At 39.3% G+C, this 22,053-nt stretch overlaps 4 protein-coding genes across 9 annotated transcripts; 2 read left to right on the top strand and 2 right to left on the bottom strand.

Annotated features, from left to right (window-relative positions):
- The first annotated feature begins 135 nt into the window (after window positions 1-135).
- On the top strand, window positions 136-3,284 carry psmd9 (proteasome 26S subunit, non-ATPase 9). The gene is made up of 6 exons (XM_032516317.1): window positions 136-328; window positions 451-550; window positions 1,206-1,399; window positions 1,538-1,639; window positions 1,926-2,014; window positions 2,601-3,284. Exons 1-6 carry the CDS (start codon window positions 203-205, stop codon window positions 2,626-2,628), a joined length of 639 nt encoding a protein of 212 aa, XP_032372208.1. The 5' UTR covers window positions 136-202; the 3' UTR covers window positions 2,629-3,284.
- gtf2h3 (general transcription factor IIH, polypeptide 3) lies at window positions 3,234-7,694 on the bottom strand. Of its 2 annotated transcripts, none has more exons than XR_004332076.1 (14): window positions 7,452-7,694; window positions 7,138-7,217; window positions 6,920-7,026; window positions 5,915-6,057; window positions 5,490-5,552; window positions 5,161-5,190; window positions 5,031-5,059; window positions 4,873-4,947; window positions 4,725-4,778; window positions 4,304-4,372; window positions 4,056-4,191; window positions 3,906-3,942; window positions 3,630-3,786; window positions 3,234-3,587 (listed from the first exon to the last, which is right to left on the bottom strand). XR_004332076.1 is itself a non-coding variant. In XM_032516315.1 (14 exons), exons 2-14 carry the CDS (start codon window positions 7,459-7,461, stop codon window positions 3,717-3,719), a joined length of 903 nt encoding a protein of 300 aa, XP_032372206.1. In that variant the 5' UTR covers window positions 7,462-7,553; window positions 7,620-7,661; the 3' UTR covers window positions 3,234-3,716. The 2 variants fall into 2 exon arrangements, 1 of the variants encoding a protein (XP_032372206.1); XM_032516315.1 differs by having other exon boundaries at window positions 3,234-3,786; window positions 7,452-7,553; window positions 7,620-7,661.
- On the top strand, window positions 4,492-22,047 carry LOC116689705 (kinesin-like protein KIF24). Of its 3 annotated transcripts, none has more exons than XM_032516308.1 (15): window positions 4,492-4,496; window positions 13,517-13,521; window positions 14,423-14,940; window positions 15,204-15,366; window positions 15,627-15,724; window positions 15,913-16,128; window positions 16,701-16,788; window positions 17,380-17,501; window positions 17,701-17,806; window positions 17,909-17,980; window positions 18,068-18,177; window positions 18,454-20,690; window positions 20,774-21,278; window positions 21,573-21,666; window positions 21,779-22,047. In XM_032516308.1, exons 3-15 carry the CDS (start codon window positions 14,696-14,698, stop codon window positions 21,932-21,934), a joined length of 4,212 nt encoding a protein of 1,403 aa, XP_032372199.1. In that variant the 5' UTR covers window positions 4,492-4,496; window positions 13,517-13,521; window positions 14,423-14,695; the 3' UTR covers window positions 21,935-22,047. The 3 variants fall into 3 exon arrangements, with proteins under 3 accessions (XP_032372199.1, XP_032372198.1, XP_032372197.1); XM_032516307.1 differs by lacking the exons at window positions 4,492-4,496; window positions 13,517-13,521 and adding exons at window positions 12,550-12,931; window positions 13,961-14,065 and having other exon boundaries at window positions 14,155-14,940; XM_032516306.1 differs by lacking the exons at window positions 4,492-4,496; window positions 13,517-13,521 and adding exons at window positions 12,550-12,931; window positions 13,956-14,065 and having other exon boundaries at window positions 14,155-14,940.
- On the bottom strand, window positions 9,316-12,042 carry LOC116689711 (Rieske domain-containing protein). 3 transcript variants are annotated; one of them, XM_032516319.1, is made up of 4 exons: window positions 11,652-12,042; window positions 10,171-10,381; window positions 9,905-9,939; window positions 9,316-9,738 (listed from the first exon to the last, which is right to left on the bottom strand). In XM_032516319.1, exons 2-4 carry the CDS (start codon window positions 10,367-10,369, stop codon window positions 9,448-9,450), a joined length of 525 nt encoding a protein of 174 aa, XP_032372210.1. In that variant the 5' UTR covers window positions 10,370-10,381; window positions 11,652-12,042; the 3' UTR covers window positions 9,316-9,447. The 3 variants fall into 3 exon arrangements, with proteins under 3 accessions (XP_032372210.1, XP_032372209.1, XP_032372211.1); XM_032516318.1 differs by having other exon boundaries at window positions 11,728-12,041; XM_032516320.1 differs by having other exon boundaries at window positions 11,946-12,040.
- Window positions 22,048-22,053: the final 6 nt, after the last annotated feature.

Below are 22,053 nucleotides of genomic sequence, written 5' to 3'. Positions count from 1 at the left end.
TATATACCTACTGAACATGTTTATATTAATAAGAATCTTGTAAATTACGGGTTGTAAAGGATTTGGTTACAGGACTGCACTTTGGGTGGAAAATTCTGAATTTCAATTAGTTTCTCTTTTCAATGGCCAGTTGGGGGCAGTTAAGCGCGTGCAGTGTCGTAAACAGGAAGTACCATTCTGCTAGTTGGAACTACGTGCAGCCATGAAGATGACAGGGGAAAATAATGCTGGATTTTCAGAAATAACAATGGATGATGTGAAAGACCTAATTAAAAGGAAAGATGAAATTGAAGAGCAGATAAAGGCTTATTACGATGTTTTGGAAGACGTAAGTTTGTCAGTTAGAAATACATGCAGCGCAAAGCTAACCCAAGGCTAGCTAAGGCTAATACAGCCATTAAGGCTAATTAATTGGGAATGCGTTGAAGGTGCCTTTCTTTATGTTTACAGCAACATGTCGGAGTTGAAGGTCCTCTGGTTGACGCAGAGGGTTTCCCCCGGGCAGATGTTAATTTATATCAGATCAGGACAGCAAGGCACAGTATTTCATGTAAGCAGCAGCGTGTGTGTTGTTTCTAGTGTTTTCTATGATAGCAGGGGACATTTGGTTAACTTTGTTTGTGAACGCAACTTCTTGTAACTCAGCTGTTAACACAAGGTATGTGACGGTCTAGATCAGGGGTCTTCAACGTTTTCCAGGCCAAGGACCCCCAAACTGATGGCGAGATAAAAAAAAGTCTAATCAACCAAAACTTTCGCGACCCCCATGCAGTACCTCCGCGGACCCCCTGTTGAAGACCCCTGGTCTAGATAGTAGACAATGGCCCAGTTCTAATTTATACAGTATTCTCATTCCGAGCAGTATAGCTATATACCTAAAGTTTTTTTTTTAACCAAAACCAGTACTTGATATTTACCCACATATATTTGACACCAAAATGCAGTATTTTGGAGTAGTTTCAGATCATTTTTTGTTTGTCAAGATACTGTCAGAAAAATACATTACATGATGCGTGTTCCACAACTAGACAAATGTTGGCAGTTTATTTAGTTTGGACTGATACTAACTACTAAATCTTTATTTAGTAGTTTTTTTTTTTCATTTTTTTTTAAAGATAACACCAGCTTATACTCCTACTATATCTAACTATGACTGCGACTAATTATTTTCATTTTCAAAGTAATGCTTTGATTGTGTCTTTCAGGCCTGCAGAATGATCACAAGGCCATCATGGAGGAGATAGAAGAAGCCCTACACAGGCTGCATGCTCGAGAGAAAGCCAAGCGGGGAGGGGATGAGGCAGGAGACCAGGAGGAGGCGATGGAGCAACAGGTCACTCTTCCTCCTCCCTTTGCACGGGTGGATGCTGTGACACAAGGCTCGCCTGCATGTGGAGCTGTGAGTAGTGTGAACTATGCTTCTGTATCCGCTAGATGTTTCAGATAAACCATCAGAATTCTTAAAGGTTGAGACTTCAATGAAACGTAGCCGTTTTTGTTCCTGGAAATTTTAGTAATTGGTTGTTTCTTTCCAAAGGGGCTCAGAGTTGGTGATGAAATCATTGAGTTTGGTTCTGTTAACACGGAGAACTTTCAGAACCTCCAGAATATTGCTTCTGTGGTACAACACAGTGAAGGGGTAAGCTTCTCACATACTGCTTTTTTGGTTCAGTAATACAACTTTTTTTATTGTTTATAATTTGTCACTATAATTATATTATGGTAATTGTATTGTTTTGCCAGTTTTTCTAAATTAACTCCTTTTTTCCAAGAATGATTTATGAAACCCAGAGGTTTGATTTCCTTTTTATCAGATTTCTTTGAATTAGATGTTTTCATACCTACCAGACCTTAACCATAGGTTACATTTAGCTCAACACACCTCATATCTGGAATCTAAACTGCAAGACCATGTCCTCTCACAGAAACCATTACGTGTCTCAGTCATCCGGGACGGCCAGAAAGCTCAGATGAACCTGACTCCACAGCGATGGTCAGGCAGAGGATTACTGGGGTGAGTGCTACTGTACAGACACAGTCAGTCATGTGTACGGATTGGCACATATTCAATCAGTCAAGTTGATTAGCTAAAATTTAGGAAGAAAGCTGTGAAGCCCACAGGAACAAAAGCTGCTGATAAGCTTCTAGTGAGTTGAGCAAATATGTTTCGGCAGTGAAATTGATAATACTCTTTAGTTCATCCACCTTAAAGCTTTAGTGGGCAACTATTTTATATTAATGAACGCCTGTTACATTCAAGCCCTTGCATAATGAGTTGCTACAAAGCTAATTAAGCCCATCAGTTACACAAAACTCTCTCTGTATTTCTCAGTACGGCTATGTTTACAAAATGATGTAGTCCGATGACATTCACGCGCATAAGCACAAGCGATAATTACCGTGTCCTCCTTGATTTGACGGATTAAACGCTACTAGCAGCCGCGTGGAGGAGGGGTGGGGGCGGGATCATGGAAAGGCTTGTCACGTGGATGTACCAACAACTTAGAATTCCACATATAGCTTTAAGGTGCATTATTTATGACTGGCAGGTAAAAAGTAGTTTACATTAGTCACAAGTCTGTCCTTGTTCTCTTCTTCAGATGCAACATTGTTCCAATCCATCGATGATCACCATGACACTGTGCAGTATTTCAACACCTTCCTCCACCTATGATATACCTGGATGGTTTCAAACTGACTTTGAACATGCTGCAGTCATTTTCACCTGTTTATTTCCTCAGTATATTCACAATATATCTTTATACAAGGGCAGTCTTCCAAATGGGATATATGAAAATAAAGTGTCACAGTACTTCTTTTTACTGAATAAACATTTCTATCTTATACTACTCTGGTTAAAATCTTACATGTTAACTCTTGGCATTAGGAGTTTTAGCTTCTTTCTCTCAGTAGAATGAATTCACTCAGCAAATGTTATTGCTTTATCTAGTGTGCAAGTGGTATAGTTGGTGTAAGAGTGATACCAAAGATTACAAAATCAAAAAATAAAGTATCTTGCAGTGTTTTGACGTGATGAAAAGAAACTGAAAATGAATGACTGGAGACTTTATACTTCATTTTACTACATTAATCAAGATGACCTGTCACATATTATGCAAGAGCAACAGGGAATATTGGTTAAAGATGATGAATCATTACCAAAATATTTATTCCACATGTAATTAGAGATTTTGTATTAAGTGAACTAATAAGATTTTCTTGAAGCTTTTCCATCAGTTTGAAAGCTGAACACAATTTACTGGACTAAAATATTTCCACCTTAACACATAAGGATGGATATATATGTGACAAACAATTCTAAGAACATCTAGCTGTTTTTTTTTATTAAATAAAAAAATGTACATCACAAAAATGCCCAGTTTCTTTTTCAAAAGCAGTTACTCCATTTACATGTACAGTACGCTAAGTAAATGACCTATACCCAACATCATGAACAACTAAAAGGTGTGTGTGCCAATTCTTTCTATTAATATGAACATTGGTCAAACTAAACTCAGACAAGTGATAAATGCAAATGTTCGTTTTATATGTTTAATGTTTGCATATATTCTTATTGACTGGAAAACAATTGTTTCTACAAATAAAAACTTTGTCAGGTTGGCATGAACCTGAAACTCGTGAAAATGTATAGCAAGCAAAATAGCATAATCTTAATATCAAAAAAATAAAACTATCTACTGTAAACATAGCAATAATCATGTAGGCTGTTTGAGTTTCTTCTTCTTGGGCTTAACCATCTGTGGTAGCTGGATTTTGAAGGCAGTTCTAAAAAGAAAAATATAATGCAGATAAAATGAAGATGATTAGATGTTTACCAATAGTGTTCAGAGCAAAAAGGTTGTGTACTGTATATAGTATGTATTCAAACATTTTTAAAGACTCACTCGCAAGTTGTGCAGATAGGGCTGAAGTTGCAGAATACTTAAAGAAAAGACAGGAAAAAAGAATCACCGCAAAAACATACTGCAGCTTTGGCCAGTAATATAAAGATTGTGGTCATGCATTTGTTTCTTTTAACTGGGAATCTGACTTACTTGACAGACAAACTGAGCACACGTAGCCAATCTCAATGAGGTTACGATGGCAGAAACATGCAGCTCTGTAGTCCACATGTGCAGGCGGTGGCAGCACCAGCTGTGAACGCTGCTCAGAGTCCGGCAGGAACACCCACTGTTCAGAAAACGCCATCATCAACACAAAGCAGCCCTCTTTACAGAAAAATAAGCTGAATACTATCAAGGTGATACTCTCAGAAATGTGGAAATCTGTATGGCACTCTCACCAAAAGGTACTGTGCCAGGGCAACTTTCTGTGGTATCTTGAGGTACAATCCTCCCGTTATATCACAAGCCTACAAGACAAAAATATAAAACCTGGAATATATATTTACACAAATTAGGACAGCCCAATACAGTCACAACACCACACCCACAGCACACCTTATGGTTATAATACTAAAAACTATAAACAAAATGGTGTGAGAGCCACTTAACATGAATACTTGAATTGTTGTACAAGCTATCAAATATCATAAATATCATTCCATAGTTTGGGTTTTTTTTTTAAGGAATTTCCCCAGTGTGGGATTAATAAAGTCTCTTCTTCTCAGGTTCAGGTTTTCATTTGGTACTTCTTATCACGATACAGGTTGTGGTATTAAATTACAGTATTGTCAATGTCCTAGCAAAGCCGTAAAAATGTACCTGCTGAAGGAGACCCGACTCTGAGTCCAACACACAGGCATCTATCAGGATGTTCTGTATTAAAATACAAAATAAATTATTTTGAATAAATATACAAGTTATTCAACAAGTAATAAGGACAGAAAACATGCAAGACCAATGAATTTACCTGCTTCTGAGCAGCAAAAATGACATTCATGAAGTTCATGTACTGGAGGGCAGAGTCCTCAGCTGCTTTTATCACCTGTCCAGTAAAATATAGATGCTGTGTTCAAGTCACGGAATAAAAGCAAAAGCGCTCATGAAATTAGACCATTCAGGGCTTACCAATATTCTTGATTTTATCTCCTGTCCAGCTAAAAAAACAAAAAGACATTAATTAAAACAAGTATTGAAAGTAAAAACAGAACCCATCGAGGAGCATCATTAAGCTTATTAATAAAAAACACTGAATTACCTTCTAAGTCTTTTGAGACTCTGTGAATATCTGATTGAAGTATTAAGGACAGATAGGAAAACACCTCTGCCTCTCTCTCAGCCACAGTCATCAAAAAGAAAAAAAAGAAAAACAAGCAGACATTTCTCTCAACTGGACCAGCAAAGGAATCCATTATCTAAGCAAGGGAAAGTCCAGACACCACTTTTATCGTCCAACATACACTTGTAGTCATTCCTTGATGTGATTTTCTTTTTTTGTGTTAGTTGCTTTACTTATTATTTGATCTTAATAAATTAAAAAAAAGTCATAAATGATAAAACTCTAAATAATTGTTATTAAAAGGATACAGCAGAGAGCTTTGGCAAGGGATCCAGCCAAAAAAGTATCCGTTGAATTTCCCTTCACTTCAGCTGTAATCACACAAGACACACTGGACATTTTAAGGAGTCACCCACACTGCACAGCATCATTAAACACATGAAATAAAGCTCTGAATGCAACACTTAGACAAAGACAGCAGTCTCTCTCTCTCTCTCTCTCTCTCTCCCCTCCCCTTCCCCTATCTCCGCTATCCATTTTGCAAAGCCCTCCCCGCTGCATCTAAGGTACGTCACAGGACGTTTGTGATTTATTTGAGGAAAGGCAAACAAGCCCCTATCCCAAAACGATGATAACAATGCACTTTATTTATATAGCAGACACTTTACAATAAAAGCATGGTAAGTAAAATAAAAGCAGGTGAAGCAAGAAAAACACAAAAACTTGTACTTACCTTTTGACATAACATTCCTGATCTCTTCAGCAATAAGGTTATTGGCGACTGCCAGGAGTTCATATTTTCCATCCCCACTGGAGCATGCATCTTCCCCACCGCTGTCCCCCGCTCTCCAGCTCTTTTTGGGATATAGGAAGTGACTGAAATAAAGTAAGATGGTGAGATTGTGCATATAAACAAAGACGGGAGCAAAAGATTACATTAATCAATTAATCAAGACAGTTGGCCCTTCAATACTGGAAACTGACAGTGGTGGAAGAAGTAGTCAGATCCTTACTAAGTAAAAGTATCTATACAATGATGCAAAAAAACTCTGTTATAAGTAAAAGTGCTGCTTCTGCAGATAAATGGCTGTGTGAGTGATATATGATTAGATTTTTTTTTATTGATCCCAAAATGGGAAATTAAGGAAATTACTTATAGCAATTATAATCATATATATTTGATTGTTTATACATTCATTTGTAAGCAGCATTTTACTGCTGAAGCTGGGAGGTACAGTAGTTTTAACCATTTCAAATACCGTTAGGTAATATAGACCTTGGGTGTTCAGCCTAATGGTGGAGCCTCCTTCAAAGGCTCACAACACAAATCTGGGAGGTCATGAGATGATTAATGGGGAAGAAAAATACGAAAAGATGAAGTTATGCTAAACAACTGTGTTTGTTTTTTTGTACTTTGGCCTGAATCTTTTCTTTTTTTGTGAACTATAGAAAAAAAAATACCTTCTCCTCAAATTGTTATTTAAACGAAAGAATGTGAGAAGTTCAAAGACTGGTGGAACCAACAACTCATGGCATCTGAGACGTGACAAGCGGTCATGAGCCCACAACAAACCAAAGTTGTGTGTTTTATCTCTTCATCGGTTTTTTGTTGTTGTAAATTCTTCATCTGAAAAGTAACTTGCAGCAATAGCTGTCCAATACATGCAATGGAGTCAAATCTACAATATTTCCCTCCCACTCCAGTGAATGTATTTCACCACTGTTCTGTAAAAGGTACCTGTCTTGACAGTGGCTGGCGATGACAGCCAGCCTGTTAGTCCTGGCCATGGAAATGTGGGCGTTTCCTAAAACCATGACAGCATCCAGACACTTCGACAGGGTGAGCTGCCCGAGCACAAGAGGACAGTAGGTTGTTTAGCCTCAGCCACATTTAGAAACTCCAATCGGAAAACTGTTCATAAGTAAGAATAACATCAGACATAGTAGTGCTACTACCTCTGTCTCACGTTGAGCTTGCTGCCCCCACCAAATGGGATTTACATCCACGACGACGACCAGCAGATTTATTTCATCTTCTGAAAAAACGTTGGAAACTATTTAACATAATGCAGCTCAATGAAGAAGGTCTTTTCTAAAAAAAAAAAATGAATGTACAATACATGCAAACTGTGAAATACGGTTATTAATAGCATGAAGCTAAGCAAGGCAAAACAGCTTTAGTCGTATAGCATATTTGAGCAACAGGGCAATTCAAAGTGCTTTACATAAAAAGATTAAAATAGTAACAGTTACAAGCAAGAAATACATACCCGATGCCATCACGGCAAGATATTTGAGACTACAAAGTGATAACGGTAACTGTTGTTTTCCTGGAGCTTTATCTTCTGTTAGCTTCCATCTTTGATCTGAAACTTTAAAATTTAGACCGTTTTAAAGTCTGGATATTCGGATAGTGTATAGTTAAGTAAAATACTGTCATTCATGAAAATACAGCCAGCATTGTTTAGTATCCAACGCGTCACCAGGCTGCGACCTTCTTCTTCTTCTAATTATTATGTTGGTACAACACAGTTCACTGCTGCCACCTAGCGTCGCCTGTTGATGATGTGACCTACGTCCATACCTTCATCCAAATGGTACACCCACAGGTGTTTCCCTTTAAGTAGCAATACAACAACGTAATAATACTAAATTACAAGTAAAAAAATCGCCCTGCATTCAAAATCTTAGGTAAGTAAACAAGTAAGTAAGTTTTGACATGGAATCAGCAAAATGTAGAGGTTTAAATGTATTTGTTATGCAGACAAACAACTGTGATTGTAATATATTGTAATATATAATATTGGATTGTTATTACTAATACAATAATGTGGAAGGAGCATTTTAATGTTGTAGTTGGTTGAGGTGGAGCTTATTTTGACTCTACTGTATACTGTTGGGTAGTTTAATATATAATAATAACTCTAATTACACATTCAATTTAATTTGAACGTCACTTACACCGCGATATTGTTTCTTGTATCATGGCAACCGCACTTTAAAATACCTTTATTTGACGCCATTTTGCTTACTTTCAGTCCACCTTAAAATCATTGTCTATTGTTTGCCTGTATTTCTTGTGTGTTTACTTGTTTGTGTGTTTTTGTTTTTTGCTGTTATTGAAGAAAATGCTGCTGCTGTAATAACAAAATTTCCCCGTTGTGGGATGAATAAAATCTAATCTAATCTAATCTAATCTAATGCATCATATTCTACAAGATGATCTAATGTTTTGGTTGTAAAAAGTATTTAGCATCTAGTTCTTGACGGGGTCATTCCTATGTTCCCATTGTCCTATTTTCCCGATATAAATTGACATTGCAAAAGACTGGTAAGGACTATCACAGTTCAAAAAACGAATTAAGGGAGATAAACGTTTAAAATAGTAAAAGTCCATTTTAGATATCAATGTCTGGTGGTAAAAATGAAAACTATCTCGGCCGCAAATTTAAAAGCACAGGTTTCAAGGAATATAACATCAGTAGGCTAAAAGCGCTACGTGAAAAGAAAACCCTTTGAAAGGTCTTGATGTTTCCTGTTAAGAGGATATTAAGCTGGGGAACATACAACAGAGATACACTTCTGATCTTGACTTGTGTTGAACTGTGTTCAGAAGAACTTAGCTATGTAAATATTGACAAATGACACAGTGACATCATAATATTTCCCATTTCATTTCTCATGACATTGGGAAATAAAAATAATCGGTCATAATTTCTTTCTACCAAAAGTAAACCGTATATTATACAACATTTAATACTAATAAACCACAATATTATGTAGCAATCCCAGTTCAGTGTTAAAAAAACCCAGTAAAACCAGGTGTTAGAATACATTACTTTCATACAGTAAATGCCATTTCTATAATATACCTACTGATGTGTTCAATGTTTTTAGTAATGCCCTGTTTCCTGATCTTGCAAGCCGTGTCAATGAGAGCAGTACTGAACAGTGTATGTAAACAGAACAAAACTCACTGAAATGACACACATCCTGCAACTACTGTTTAAATGTCTGATATTCATCGTACTACATGGATTCATACATTATTGTCAGATATTTCCCTCTTTGTCCTAGATTGACTCATATAAATTGCACAGGCTTATTGGCTAACACACTTATGAACAGTTTTTCGATAACAATTATTATTTTGCAAACACACTCTGAAGGGTTTTGAAATGCTCTCCAATGAAACATCCTCCTTAAAGCATTTGTGTATTTTTGGTTGAATAATCATACATCTCTAAGAAATCCTTAAATGTCTGGTTATTTCTGGGGCGTGGGTTTTGGCTGTGCCTCGAGTAAGCCAGTCCTATATCTCTCGGTCTGATAGACATCTGACTCGATGGCCTCGTTTGAGTCATTCAGTGTTACGTATACATTCCCGTTGACCTCAGTGACCTTGTGAATCCTCTGTTTGACTCCCTTGGAGCGCCAGTGTTTTCTCAGGGGTTTAGATGTAGGATCATCCACAGCTTGGTAAAGCCCTTCCCCTTCTGCCAGTGTGATCTTGTACTTGTGCCACGGACACACAATGCACAGCCGCCCATTAAACTCCTGAGCATGAAGGCGATTGGAGAGATAAGACAGTAGCAGCTAAAGTGGCAGTTTTACAAGAAAACTATTTTATACATAGGAAACAGGAGCTTTACACTGAACTGAAAAAAAGAGGTTATTAGCTTATAAGCATTCGACGGCAATTTTCTGAGAATATGCAACTTACCTCAATGTCTCCGTATTGTAATGCACCACCTGAATCTGTAAGTGGAAATTTGCGTGTCATTATAGGCCTCAGTGTTTCAAACAGGTGATGAGCCATTGCAGAAAGTAAATCCCACAGTTGGAAAAATAATAGGATGATGAATGTCAATGTCTTTCTAAATGTTTTAACAGGGAAAGAAAACTATAGGTGAGGACAGACCTTATAATTATGGCTATATGCATTATGTCAACACAAACACACAACAGCCACACACACAGAGAGCTTACGGTAGCAGCGCATGTCCATTGCATGAAGCTGCCCCTGGTGGTACAGGACCAGTACGTCTCTGCATCCATTCACCATCTTGGTCATGCGTCCGGCCTTGACAATGTTGTCCTTCTTCCCAATGAAGTGGGAGACAGGGGGAAGTGATGAGGAGGGAGGAGAAGAAGAGGAAGTCTGAGAATGCTCCTCCTCAGAAGACATCCTGATCACTTCCTGGTATGAATAAGAATATTGTTTAAAAGTAATTTCAGTTTTGAGGACATGATTAATAGCAAAATATATAGATAATGAATTAGGGCTGGGCGATGTTGGAGAAAATCAAATATCACAATATTTTTGACCAAATACCTCGATATCGAGACCTCAATGATATTGTACTGTTGACTATTGGTGCTTTCACAAAATATTTACACAATGAAATATTTGATAAATAATCATCAATGATGTGGATAAAATGATTACGTGGGTAAAAGCAAACAATAGAACAGTTACAACAGTCTGGTAAGCTCAGAAAAGGACATCACTTTACTGTGATGCAGCCTTTATAACCAGGAAAAGACAACACTCATGCCATATTACGATATTACGATTTCCAAAATCTAAGACGATATCTAGTCTCATATCTCGATATCGATATAATATCAATATATTGTCCAGCTCTATAAAGTATGTTGTTTTATTGCAGACTTATTAGACTTCATTCACTTTAATTCACTTGCAAGTCCTAGTCCTGCCCTTTCCTCCACCTTATTCATTACCACATGATGGTGTTTAATGGTGAATCTACATCAGAAAATGAATCAAGAGAAGGTTTTGGTTACTTTTCACAACTGTAGGTTTAAAATTTTCATAAATACATGCAGTACAGTATTTGTTAATACAATATATATTTAGAATAGTATAGAATATATTAAATGTTTCTGCATGGAGTTCCAGATGTTTCAAACATCTGCTTCTTTCATTTCCTCCACTTTTAAATAGGGGAACAGATGATGCTGCATGACTATTTAAAGTCATAATGAGAGGAGGAGAAAACAACATTGGTTGTCTTGGGTCGGACCCAAGGATTTTTGAATGGTGGTAATTACAAAAAAGGCATCTCTTAATTTATCAGAAGCAATGTGAGTGACAGAGATAAAAAAAAAAAAAAAAAACTAGAGAGCAATAGGCCTGGCAATGCAAGACTAGCTGTCAGTGCCACAGGGAGTGAGCTGGGAAGACAAGATAGAGACCAAAAGCCTTGCCCATTTTGTATCTAACTATCAGAATCTGTTTAATGTAGACTTAGTCCAGATTAGTTCAGGACTTCAGATTTGATTGGGAACACATAATAGTCTGTTTTCCTCAGGGATGGTTAACTGCAAGCCAATCCTCCTCTTTCTCCCCAGTTCCAATGTTTAAAACGTAGCACGTAATTCTGCACACTCACTATCAGGACAGCGATACAGAATGCATAAAAATCCTCAACAAAGACAGAACACACCCTTAGCCATTCACGAGGAGTAGTAGTTCCTCTTTAATTAAGCTCCTACACATTTTTGATTGTCTACCTGTCCTACCTCTAAATACTGTCGTTAGTTGCTAGGGTAGTCGGGATGGGTCTGGTAACCTGGCAACTCATCGCTGGCAACTCGCTGATGAATTCGGCTTCATGTTTTGGGCGGGAGATGAGACTTTATCTCGCTAAATTTACACACAGGAATATCCTGGTATCTGTATAAAACAAGCTGGCTATATCTGTTTGAACATATATCAAATTTTAAAATGCAAACCAAACTCCGTCAGGGTTTTAAGTTTGAGGAAGGGCCAATGTTGTGTGTTACCGCCAATGTTGTCCCCAGTGAAACAGCAGCTGAGGAACGAGATTCCATGTCCATGTCGTCCTTCCCCTAGAACTAAAGTGAAAAGTGTGTTACAGGTATACACAAATAATGTGTGTATTCGCTGTTGAGGTAGGCCTCTATATATATATATATATATATATATATATATATATATATATATATATAGAATATAATAAGGAGGATATATAATATATATATATATATATATATATATATATATATATATATATATATATATATATATATATGCCGTATACAGTAAATAACAATGGTAATTAAATCTGAAATACAATTGTAATAATGAATTGAATGAATAATTCAATTCCTTCTGTAATTTTTCAGGGGGCAAACCAAATTGCCAGCACGCACGCTCACTCTATACAATATTTCTAGATTTTGCTAAATAAATCAATAACAATAATAATCTATATATTTTATCATTAATTAACCCCAAAAAATACTTCTCAGTCAGTAGTCCATTTCTCAGCTCTCATTTGGAAGGCTGTGTTGTAAAACCAGTGGTGCAAATGTCCTAATGGTTTAGCCTGAGAAGGCTTTTTGTCTTAGCAGGTTTGTATGTGGGCTTTAAGCCCTGAGGGATTATCTCTCGTTCATGATGAATTGAGTGTAATTTGACCGGCTGTCTTTATGAAGTTCTGCATTAAAATCAGATAAAATTTCGTACCCTAATATGGGTAGCCTATGTCAATCTGGCCTGGACATGAGTTGTGCTCACCCACAGCGGGAAAAGAAATCGCCCGTTTTCGTAGCTATGGAGACCTACTTTGTGTACGGAAATAGCGATACTACTCAAGCAAGCAACTTTGTGAAACATTAATGTATTTCGTCGGGTCGGTTTACTCGTTCAGATGTCGTTTCCACCTATTGCCTTGTTGCTAAAAAGTCTGGAGTGATACAGGTACGTTTCCTTTTTATACTTGCCATTTGGAGAAACTTACAGCTTTACAGTTAGTCATTTCAAACATAAAAATAATATGCGAACCACAAGCACCCCATTACAATGTATAATGTGTTTTCTTTTTGATTTGGCATAACATTTAAAAACCACAAAACCTTCCTTTATTTTAAGTTGTGGGTTTTTTTAAAATTTAAAATTTTATATCATTTTTTTTTTGTCTGTTTGTTCCAACAACAGACCACCCCTGTAATGGACAAGAGTCAACAACCACTTCCCCTCATGCTCTGTGCATGAGCTGGCCATAAATATAATTTAAATTGCACTGCATGTTGTCTTCATGTAGCCTAATTCAATTTGCAGTTATACTGACACTCAAAGTCTCAACACTTTTTCACTGTGTGGCACAGCCTGAAGGAAATATAGACCTCTTGGAGGGGGATGATTTGAAGCAGTGTATACTGTTTCATAAACACAGTAATAAACAGCCCTCTCACCATCTGCATGCATATGAAGAGGGTCTTACTCATGTGCCATATGGCAGAACTATTCCAGCTGTCAGCCAAACTACTGTAGAAGTCAAAGAAGCAACAGTTGCATGTCTGAGTCTTCTATATTTATCATATTTGCTACGATACAGACATGTGTAAAATGACTGCACTGTGCTGCCCTGTCTCCATTCTAACCAAGTGTCAAATTTCAACATCCTACCAGTGCCGTGTGCTTTTGCTTAACACCACAACTTTGCAGGGTGGTAGTAATGACACAGTCGGACTAGACCATTGGCTATCAGTCTCTGACAGGAATCACTGAGGGAGAGGAAACAGCAAGGGCATGCTGTCTTGGAAAACGCAGTTTGACTGCAGTAGATAGCTTGTGTTATCGCAATTTAAGTTAGTAGTTTTGTGTTATTTTCCTGTTTATCTTCAGCCTGTTGTCATACAATTACTCTAATTATACATTAATTTCTTGCATGCCTTTGCTATGTATGGCACATTGATGGAAAGACTAACATGTCATCTCCCAGGGTAGGTGGAGTGAAGTAAAAAGTAAAGGGAGAGGAAAGGAAGGGGAGGAAATGTCACTCAGCCTGTATGAGTGTCTGACGGCCGTTGGGCTACAGCGTCACTATGCCAGGTAAGCTCACTAACATTACATCCAAACTTACATTTGCCCTGTCCTCTCCTCCTCTGAGCATCTGTCTCCCTATGTTTCCTGTCCTTCAGGTTTACCTCAGTGGGTGTTCATCGTGCAGCACACCTTTCAGCGCTGACCCTAGAGGACTATGCCGTCCTGGGAATCCGCTCTATGGAGGACAGGACTCGGCTTTTCCACCTGGTCCAAATGGTCAAAACTCTTGACCTTGAATATGAAGATAGTACTGAGGATAATTCTAATGGTGGTGATGCTGTAGGCTACGCTGTAGCAGATAGTAGCTTTACTTATGATGGTTGCGGAGATCGTGATGAAGGTGTATATGATGTTGAGGATGAGAAATGTTTTTCCAAACCGTCATGTGTTCGCAGACGGCTTGATTTCAGTTCTGAAACCGTTGATGATCATCTGAAGCTATCTTCTCACCCAGAAGGCACTGTTCATGTCTACACAAGTCATAATAGAAAGAATGTGCCAGGTCAGGGCAAAGGATCAGCCATACCTGTGCAGCTTGACACTGAAAGTGCTGCGGTAAATGCCTGCAAAGAAAATAACAACCACGGGCCGGATGTCCATGGTCATCAATCTGATCATCACACAGACGCGAACACCATGGGAGGAAATGGCATGTACAACTCTCACATCAGATTATTACCAAATTGTGAATCATTTCACAAACCAAAACCCAGGCCTACAACAGCGGCATCAGATAGGTTTAGCAGCAAACCAGTTGGGCAGAAAGATAATAATGTGGCTACTGAACACACGGCCAAGCCAACGCCTGTTTATGAATCAAAGAGAACAGCTGGCTACAACTACGGACTACCACTGAGTTCCCCTCCTGCTCCAAACAAAAAGTGAGTGTCAGTAGTTTGTGGTTACTCCCTACTTGCACATGCACGGGCAGCTACAGTATGTTACAGTTAATAAATGTATTGAACATGAACATTCAGAAAGTAATATCAAGTATAAAAATTGCTATAACACTTGCATTGAGGCAAGGTTTCCTGCGCATTTGCATGTGCATTCGGGATTTTGGCTCTTTAAATGATAACGTTTGCATTAAGTTTGCATATGAGCATTGTTTCCTTGGCATTGTTTTCCTTGGTGTGTGTTGCAGGTCACCAGGGGGGCAGCGGATTAGTGTGTGTGTAAGGAAAAGACCTCTGACAAGCAAAGAGTGCAGGGAAGGAGCGTCAGATGTTGTGACAACTCCGAGTGGAGAGTGTGTGATTGTCCATGAAAGCAAAGAGGCTGTGGATCTCACACAGTACATACTACAGGTATTTATTATGTCCAGAGAGGAGATGTTTTGAGTACTTTTGTTTTTTTGCAATGTATCAATACTGTAAGTAAAACTAAAGATGGTAGTGTCTCCATATAAACACACCTTATCATTTAATGGTGATGTTGTTAAAGAAAGTACTTCAGGATTAACTACTGGAATTATGTATGTATGTATTTTTACTTTAAGGTCACCTTATCAGATCTTTATGCTGTGTGTTTATTTAATGCCTTGCTCCTTGCTCTATTTTCACTGCAGCACAGATATTACTTTGACCAGGTGTTTGGGGAGGATAGCTCCAACGAAGAGGTGTATCGAAGAACAACATATCCTCTGGTGCAGCACATGCTCAATGGGTAAGTTAATGCTGTGGTATTTATGGAGGTGTGTATGTTGTCACCCTACCATCCTTTCTATCCAAATGCCATAAAGTCCAAATGAGTCATGGGGCTTGAAGTACATGCTTGTAGGTAGTTTGGAGTCTGTGTTTCTATGAATCTGTGGTCCCTAATTATCTTTTTGTGCATTGTGTGTTTGTCCATAGAGGCAAGGCCACCTGCTTTGCATATGGCCAGACAGGTGCAGGGAAGACTCACACCATGTTGGGTTCTCCTGTCAGACCAGGGTTGTATGCACTGGCAGTCCGGGACATTTTTGCTCACCTCTCGGTCACACACATGCACTCACCCTTGCTGGTGTATGTCAGTTTCTTTGAAATCTACTGTGGTCAGCTGTATGACCTATTGGACCACAGAGTAAGGTGTGTGTGTGTTCTTGTTTAACTATATTTGTGGGGTCCAAAACCCAGGGATTCAGTATACTTGTGGGGTCTAGACAGCTTTGAGGGCCCAAAATGCTGGACCTCACACTTTTAAAGGGCTGTTTAAGGGTTAAGACGTGGTTTTAGGATTAGGGTTAGAATTAGGTTATGGTTACGGTGAGGGTAAGGGTTAAGGCTAGGCATTTGGTTGTGATGGTTAAGGTCAGGGTAAGGGGCTAGGGAATGCATTATGTCAATGACAGGTCCCCACAAAGATAGTGCCACGCATTGTGTGTGTGTGTGTGTGTGTTTTGTTGTGTATAGTTGTGTATAAAGAGCTTTAGGATCTTTGAGTTGGAGTTGCTCTCGAAAAAAAGATAAAAGATGACCAGATAGCAAATGGTCAAAAAGCAGATAATTATGATTACAGATTATTATTTTTTGGTAACATCATCATCAAAGTGAACCTCTTCTTACTACCTAATACTTGGACTTGTGATAAACCTTAATTTTCTTCTTTCTTGAGTTCTCCTCCCTTTTAAGCGCTCTCCTTTTCTTTCTTCTGTCATTAGGTTGTTTGCCAGGGAAGACGGACAGAAGGTGGTTCACATTGTTGGGCTGCGTGATGTCAGAGTGGACTCAGTCAGCTCACTGTTGGAGGTTGCCTCATGTCCATGCTGTGTACTAGTCAAGAGAGCGGCATGGTGTTCTGATTAGCACACCAACTTTTAGAACCCATTAATATGTTTTCAAAATCAAAGATCTACCATTTAAAAAGTAAAAATATCATGGTTGTATAATGTTTAAGTTGTGAGCTTACCAAATTCATGGATGACAACTGAAAAATCTCTATTCTTTTAACTTTCATTTGCATTTAAACTTTTTACAACATCTTTTTCCCCAAATGACTCTGCACCAATGATCAATTTAAACATTTCCTGTAAAATCTAGCTTCCTTATATAAGTCTATTTTTGTTGTCACAAGAAATCTCAATAGTAGTTGTCACAAGAAACCTCAATAGTAGTAATAGCACCTTTAGGTGCTTAAGAATCAGTGAAATGCAACAGAAAATATCTATCTAGCTTGTCAGATCGCGCTTACATCCTTACAGATGTCCCAGCAAACAACTCAAAAAGAGGCAAATTCTATGATTTTCAGTTTCACTACTACAATGTAATTGAACAATTTTTGAGATCTCAATTTATCTTTTCCTTGTCTCCCTCCTGTATTATGTCTTGCCATTACAAAAGGTGATTTCACAAGGTACAGAGGAGCGCACACAGGGGACGAGTGGAGTGAATTCACTCTCCTCTCGTTCCCATGCCTTGCTTCAGATTCAGCTAAGAGATACAAACCAGCAGATTGCTGGAAGGTGAGTGGCAACATGTGTTTTATTATTTTGTAGGCTTATAAGAGTGCACACACTTTCTGACACTTTCCCTATAAGTACGTCCTTTCTCCTTGAAGCAGTACTAGGATTATAACATAGTAGATCAAATCAGCCCAGTAGTATTGGTGTGTGTGTGTGTGTGTGTGTGTGTGTGTGTGTGTGTGTGTGTCCATCCCTGTAGAATGTGGTTTGTGGACCTGGCAGGAAGTGAGAGGGCATCAGATACCAAAGAACCAGACAGGCAGAGTCGGATGGAGGGAGCCGAGATCAACCAGAGCCTGTTAGCTGTAAGCTACACACACACACACACAAGCAAACAAACGCACACGCACACTCGCAGGCAGGCACGCACAATTAGAAATCTTCTCATTTTTTTTGTTTTTTCTTAGCTTAAAGAATGTATCCGGTCGCTTGATCAAGAGCAGTCGCACACACCTTTCAGACAAAGCAAACTTACTCAGGTACTAAGATTTTTGAAACTTGCTGATTTTCAGTGGTGCTGTTGTGTTAGTGATACAAGTGTATAAATATCATTTTTCCCTTTCTAGGTTTTGAAAGACTCATTTGTTGGTGACTCAATGACATGCATGATTGCCAACATTTCACCTGGTCACTTTGCAACTGAACACACACTAAATACACTGAGATACGCCGACCGGTAAGTGTGTGTTTACAGTAAGTGTGGAATATGTAATATGGGATATCAGGATATGGGATTAAAAAAAAATAAAGTCCTGATGTTTTTAATTTATCTTACTTCAAATTGTAACTTGGGAAAACTTACATAGCATAGTCACTTTACATACAAAGATACATTTTTTCATCTTGCTCCCACTTCCGTTCCTTTTAATTCTATTTTAAAGTTGGGTTGGACTGTAGAGGCAATGACTAGTGACTGCTATCTGAGAAATTACATCTTGATTTTTTTTGATAGGGTAAAAGAGTTGAGGGGACAGGGAGGACTAGGACGAGGAAGAAGGTGCAAAACAATACCCTCCCCCAAACGTAACCTGTCCAACAGCAACAGCAGCAACAACAGCAACAACAGCAACAGCAGCGGCAGAGGCAACAATGTTGGCAACAGAGGGAAAAGCCCACCTAAAAAGCCAAAGTTAGGGAGACAAAGAGAGGATTTTGGCCCCACCATGCCTTCCACGAGATTGGCCACAGGGTGCACAATTTTCTGCTCCACACCAAAAAACAGCAGACTGGGAGAGGAAACAAGTGGAAGAGCAAGAAAAGGGATTGGACTTGAACACATTACACCAGTCAGGGGTTTGCTGGGAAAGGGTGATAAGAGGGAGAGGAGGGAGAGAACAAATGGCAGGGAGGGTAGAAGACGAGAAAGGTATGGAGTAACAGACAGTGTAGACCACTCAGTTAGTGACCTAAACATTGTGGCAGGGTTGGTCTTGGGACAAGCAACAGATGAGCAGCTTCCCTCGTGGAAGGTACAGAGGGAATCTGGATTCTACCAAAGAGAAAAAGAGAACCAGAAAAGCACTTTCAAAGGGGGAGGAAAGGAGGAAAAAAGATGGATGGAACAGAGAAGACAAGTGGAAAACCGTAGAGTCATATGTAGTGAAGTAGAAAGGCTAAGGGAAAGAGAATTACAAAAGGTTGAGGAAAGGCATACAGAGAGAGAGAGGCATCTGAGACAGTATCACAAGCAGCTGCAGCAGTTTATGCCCTCATCAGTTTCTTCATCTGTCCATCTCTTCTCACCCTCCACATGTACGTCTTCCTCTAATCAAGCCTCTGTCTGTTCTTCTGTGTCTCCATCTTTCTGTTCTCTCCAACAGTCTTCCCGCTTTTCAGATTCTGCCCTTATTTATCATGGTTTGGATAAGGTTTTAGATGCGTACCGAGCCAGGGTTGAGGTTAGGACAGATGGTAACAGTGGACAGTCATCTTTCTTCCCCAGTGGAGAGATTTGCTTACAAACTGAAACCTTTCCAAGCTGCAATACAAATGAGGATGACGTTGGTTGTGGTGACTCAAATAGCTGTGGTGAAGATTGGAGGCTATCTATGGAGGGAACAGAGGCAAGATTTGGACAAGTTAGGGGTGAATCTGAAAAGAGGAGGTCACTGAAGGAAACAGGAGACGGAGAGGGAAGAGTAAGGAGGGAAGAGTGGAGGCCAGCTTGGATGGAGGAAGGAGAAGACAGGAGGTGGGCTTGGTTGGCAACAACAGAGACAGAGCAGGCAGACAGGATGACAGGTGCAGTGCCAGCTGATGTAGAGGTCTTAGTGTCTTACAACTGTGACTCAGAAGAGAGGAGAGAAGTGGGTGAGGAAGGACTAAATGCCTCAGATGTCCCAGCTGATGGGGTGTGGCGTACTGAGGAACGAGAAGGAGCTGACAACTATGGTTTACTGTCCACCCACAGTGCTATTGACAGAAACAGCCTTTTTAACCACCCTCCTGTTGAGTCATCTCATCAACAAGCTCCAGCAGAACGACCCCTCTCCCCAACCTGTGGACAGAACGCACTCCTAACCCCTAATAAATTCAGTGATCTTTACCTTAAACATACCAGATGTCCTGCCTCTACCTCTACGATGCCTCTACCATTGCAAAATGCTCAACATGGAGTACCATCAAGCAGCTGTAGAGAGAAGCAACCTTGGTTTGCTCCTCATGCCAATAGAAGGGAAATATCAAATGCTCAATCTGCCACACTAACTGTCACTAATCCCATCACAAAGAATGGATGTAAAATACCAGCTGAGCCCCTTAACATATCCAAAAGTCCAGTTTACACTATGATACACAACCATCCAAAGGTCATAGCCAAAATGTCTGTTTTACCTCACGAAGAGACTGCAGAGTCTCTCAGCTACATCATGGACCCCCTCAGCATCTCCTTGCTTCAAGTGGACCAACAGGTCGCCACAGCCTCGTTCCTCAAAGAGGAACAGAACAACACCTCACCCTGTCCACTTGAGAATGAAAGAGCAGATGATGACAGAAGGGAAATGGACAAAGAGTGTCTCACATGTGCGGAGATGGCAGGGAAAGTTGTAGCAGACAAAGACATAGAATTACACCTGTCTTTTTTGGAGCTGCCACAAGCAAAGACTCACTGCCCTTCCACCCCTGACACCACAACAGCTACAAATCACACTGAGCAAATGTGTTGTGCCACATACGACCATTTTGGAATAGGTAAGTGTGAGTTCTGTGTGTGTAATAACTAGTGCTTAAGAACTGGTTTGTGATTTTTTTTTTTTTTTTTTTGTTAAATCCAGGTATGATGAAGCCTCCTATTGCTGAGGTTATGCTGTTCTCTCTCCAGGACAAAGAGAACAATCAGAAACCCCAAACTACGCCAGCTGTTAAAGTCCTGGGCAGCAGAACGCCTGGATCCCCACTTAATCCCTCTGCATGTGCTTCTGTGCAGACTTCTGTCATGCAGTCCGTCTCATCCTCTGTCCATCAGCGTGGGAACACTGGTTTACCCAGCTCACACAAACTAACAACAAATGATGCCAGTCAAATGCCACCAGAATATGCACACAACATGCATAACAAACTTGCGTTTTCCATTTCATCGACACAGTCAGAAAGTGTCTTGGGCCAGTTAAACACAGTGCAAAAGCCGTGTCACACAGTAAATCTAAACCATTTCAGCAACTCAAACATCTCACTCCAACCAAACGGTCCTATAGAATCAAATATCCCAGAGAGCACCAGCAATCAGCAAATAAGACCCAAAATCCATCTGACTACGCTGATAGACTTGGATCAAGACCAGTAAGTACCAGAAATGTCACCATTTTGTTTGCACAGGCCAGTATGCATTATAACGAGGCACAACTAGTATTACTACAACTATAAATATTGATAATACCTAAGTGTGTTTAGGTGATCTTTAAATCTAGTTGATGATAATCCTACAGACATACAGAAATCTTACACACCTCTTTGGTGATAGACTTAGAAAACGTGCTGTGTATTTCGGAGTAATAGAGAAATTGCAACCTACAGGTTATTAGTTTGAATAAAACATTTCTATTTCTTTTCTAATCCAATTCAATCCAAATTAAGGTGGCGCATTGTCCAGTCCCATTGGGAGCAGCTTGAAGAGATGGAAGCTTTATGTCGTAAAGAGGGGGCACTTCTGCACCAACAACCTGATATGGTCAGAATAAATTAAAGCCATTTTGTTTTGGTGCCTTGCTTTATGTAACTTACATTTTGAATTGAATACACACTTTTGTCTTTCTTCACTGTCTGTCTCCTTATCTTAACAGGCATTTAGGGAATATGTCCACAAGTTGGAGGATATCATGGAGAAAAAGGCTCGGTGCGTCCACAGCATGATAGCTCAACTGCAGCCATATCTTAAGCCCAGTCATTCTAACCAACCACACAACCAGGAAGAAGATAGCCACGGCCCAATTACTTGAGCCTATAGCATGGCATTTACACAAAGCTGTGCTGTTTATGAGTGCACAAGATGTTTTTCACTGAAAATACTAAATACAGTATGAGTCAATATTACTATTTATTTTATAAATGTTCAAGT

This window comes from Etheostoma spectabile, chromosome 5, assembly GCF_008692095.1.
Source record: "Etheostoma spectabile isolate EspeVRDwgs_2016 chromosome 5, UIUC_Espe_1.0, whole genome shotgun sequence".
In the NCBI taxonomy this organism is placed as follows: Eukaryota; Metazoa; Chordata; class Actinopteri; order Perciformes; family Percidae; genus Etheostoma; species Etheostoma spectabile.
The sequence above is the reverse complement of the archived record's forward strand: the minus strand, read 5'-3'. Positions and strand labels throughout refer to the sequence as shown.

Coding starts and splice junctions, on each gene's coding strand:
- psmd9 (XM_032516317.1), top strand. CDS start 203: ATGAAGATGACAGGGGAAAATAATGCTGGATTTTCAGAAATAACAATG. Junction 1,640..1,925: donor TGGTACAACACAGTGAAGGG/GTAAGCTTCTCA, acceptor GTCCTCTCACAG/AAACCATTACGTGTCTCAGT. Junction 2,015..2,600: donor TCAGGCAGAGGATTACTGGG/GTGAGTGCTACT, acceptor TCTCTTCTTCAG/ATGCAACATTGTTCCAATCC.
- gtf2h3 (XM_032516315.1), bottom strand. Junction 7,027..7,137: donor AAGCTCAACGTGAGACAGAG/GTAGTAGCACTA, acceptor GTGCTCGGGCAG/CTCACCCTGTCGAAGTGTCT. Junction 4,779..4,872: donor TTTTTGCTGCTCAGAAGCAG/GTAAATTCATTG, acceptor ATTTTAATACAG/AACATCCTGATAGATGCCTG.
- LOC116689711 (XM_032516319.1), bottom strand. CDS start 10,369: ATGTCTTCTGAGGAGGAGCATTCTCAGACTTCCTCTTCTTCTCCTCCC. Junction 9,940..10,170: donor AATGGACATGCGCTGCTACC/GTAAGCTCTCTG, acceptor TTCCACTTACAG/ATTCAGGTGGTGCATTACAA. Junction 9,739..9,904: donor TACAATACGGAGACATTGAG/GTAAGTTGCATA, acceptor CTTCATGCTCAG/GAGTTTAATGGGCGGCTGTG.
- LOC116689705 (XM_032516307.1), top strand. CDS start 14,007: ATGTCACTCAGCCTGTATGAGTGTCTGACGGCCGTTGGGCTACAGCGT. Junction 16,129..16,700: donor CTATTGGACCACAGAGTAAG/GTGTGTGTGTGT, acceptor TTCTGTCATTAG/GTTGTTTGCCAGGGAAGACG. Junction 17,502..17,700: donor AACCAGCAGATTGCTGGAAG/GTGAGTGGCAAC, acceptor CCATCCCTGTAG/AATGTGGTTTGTGGACCTGG.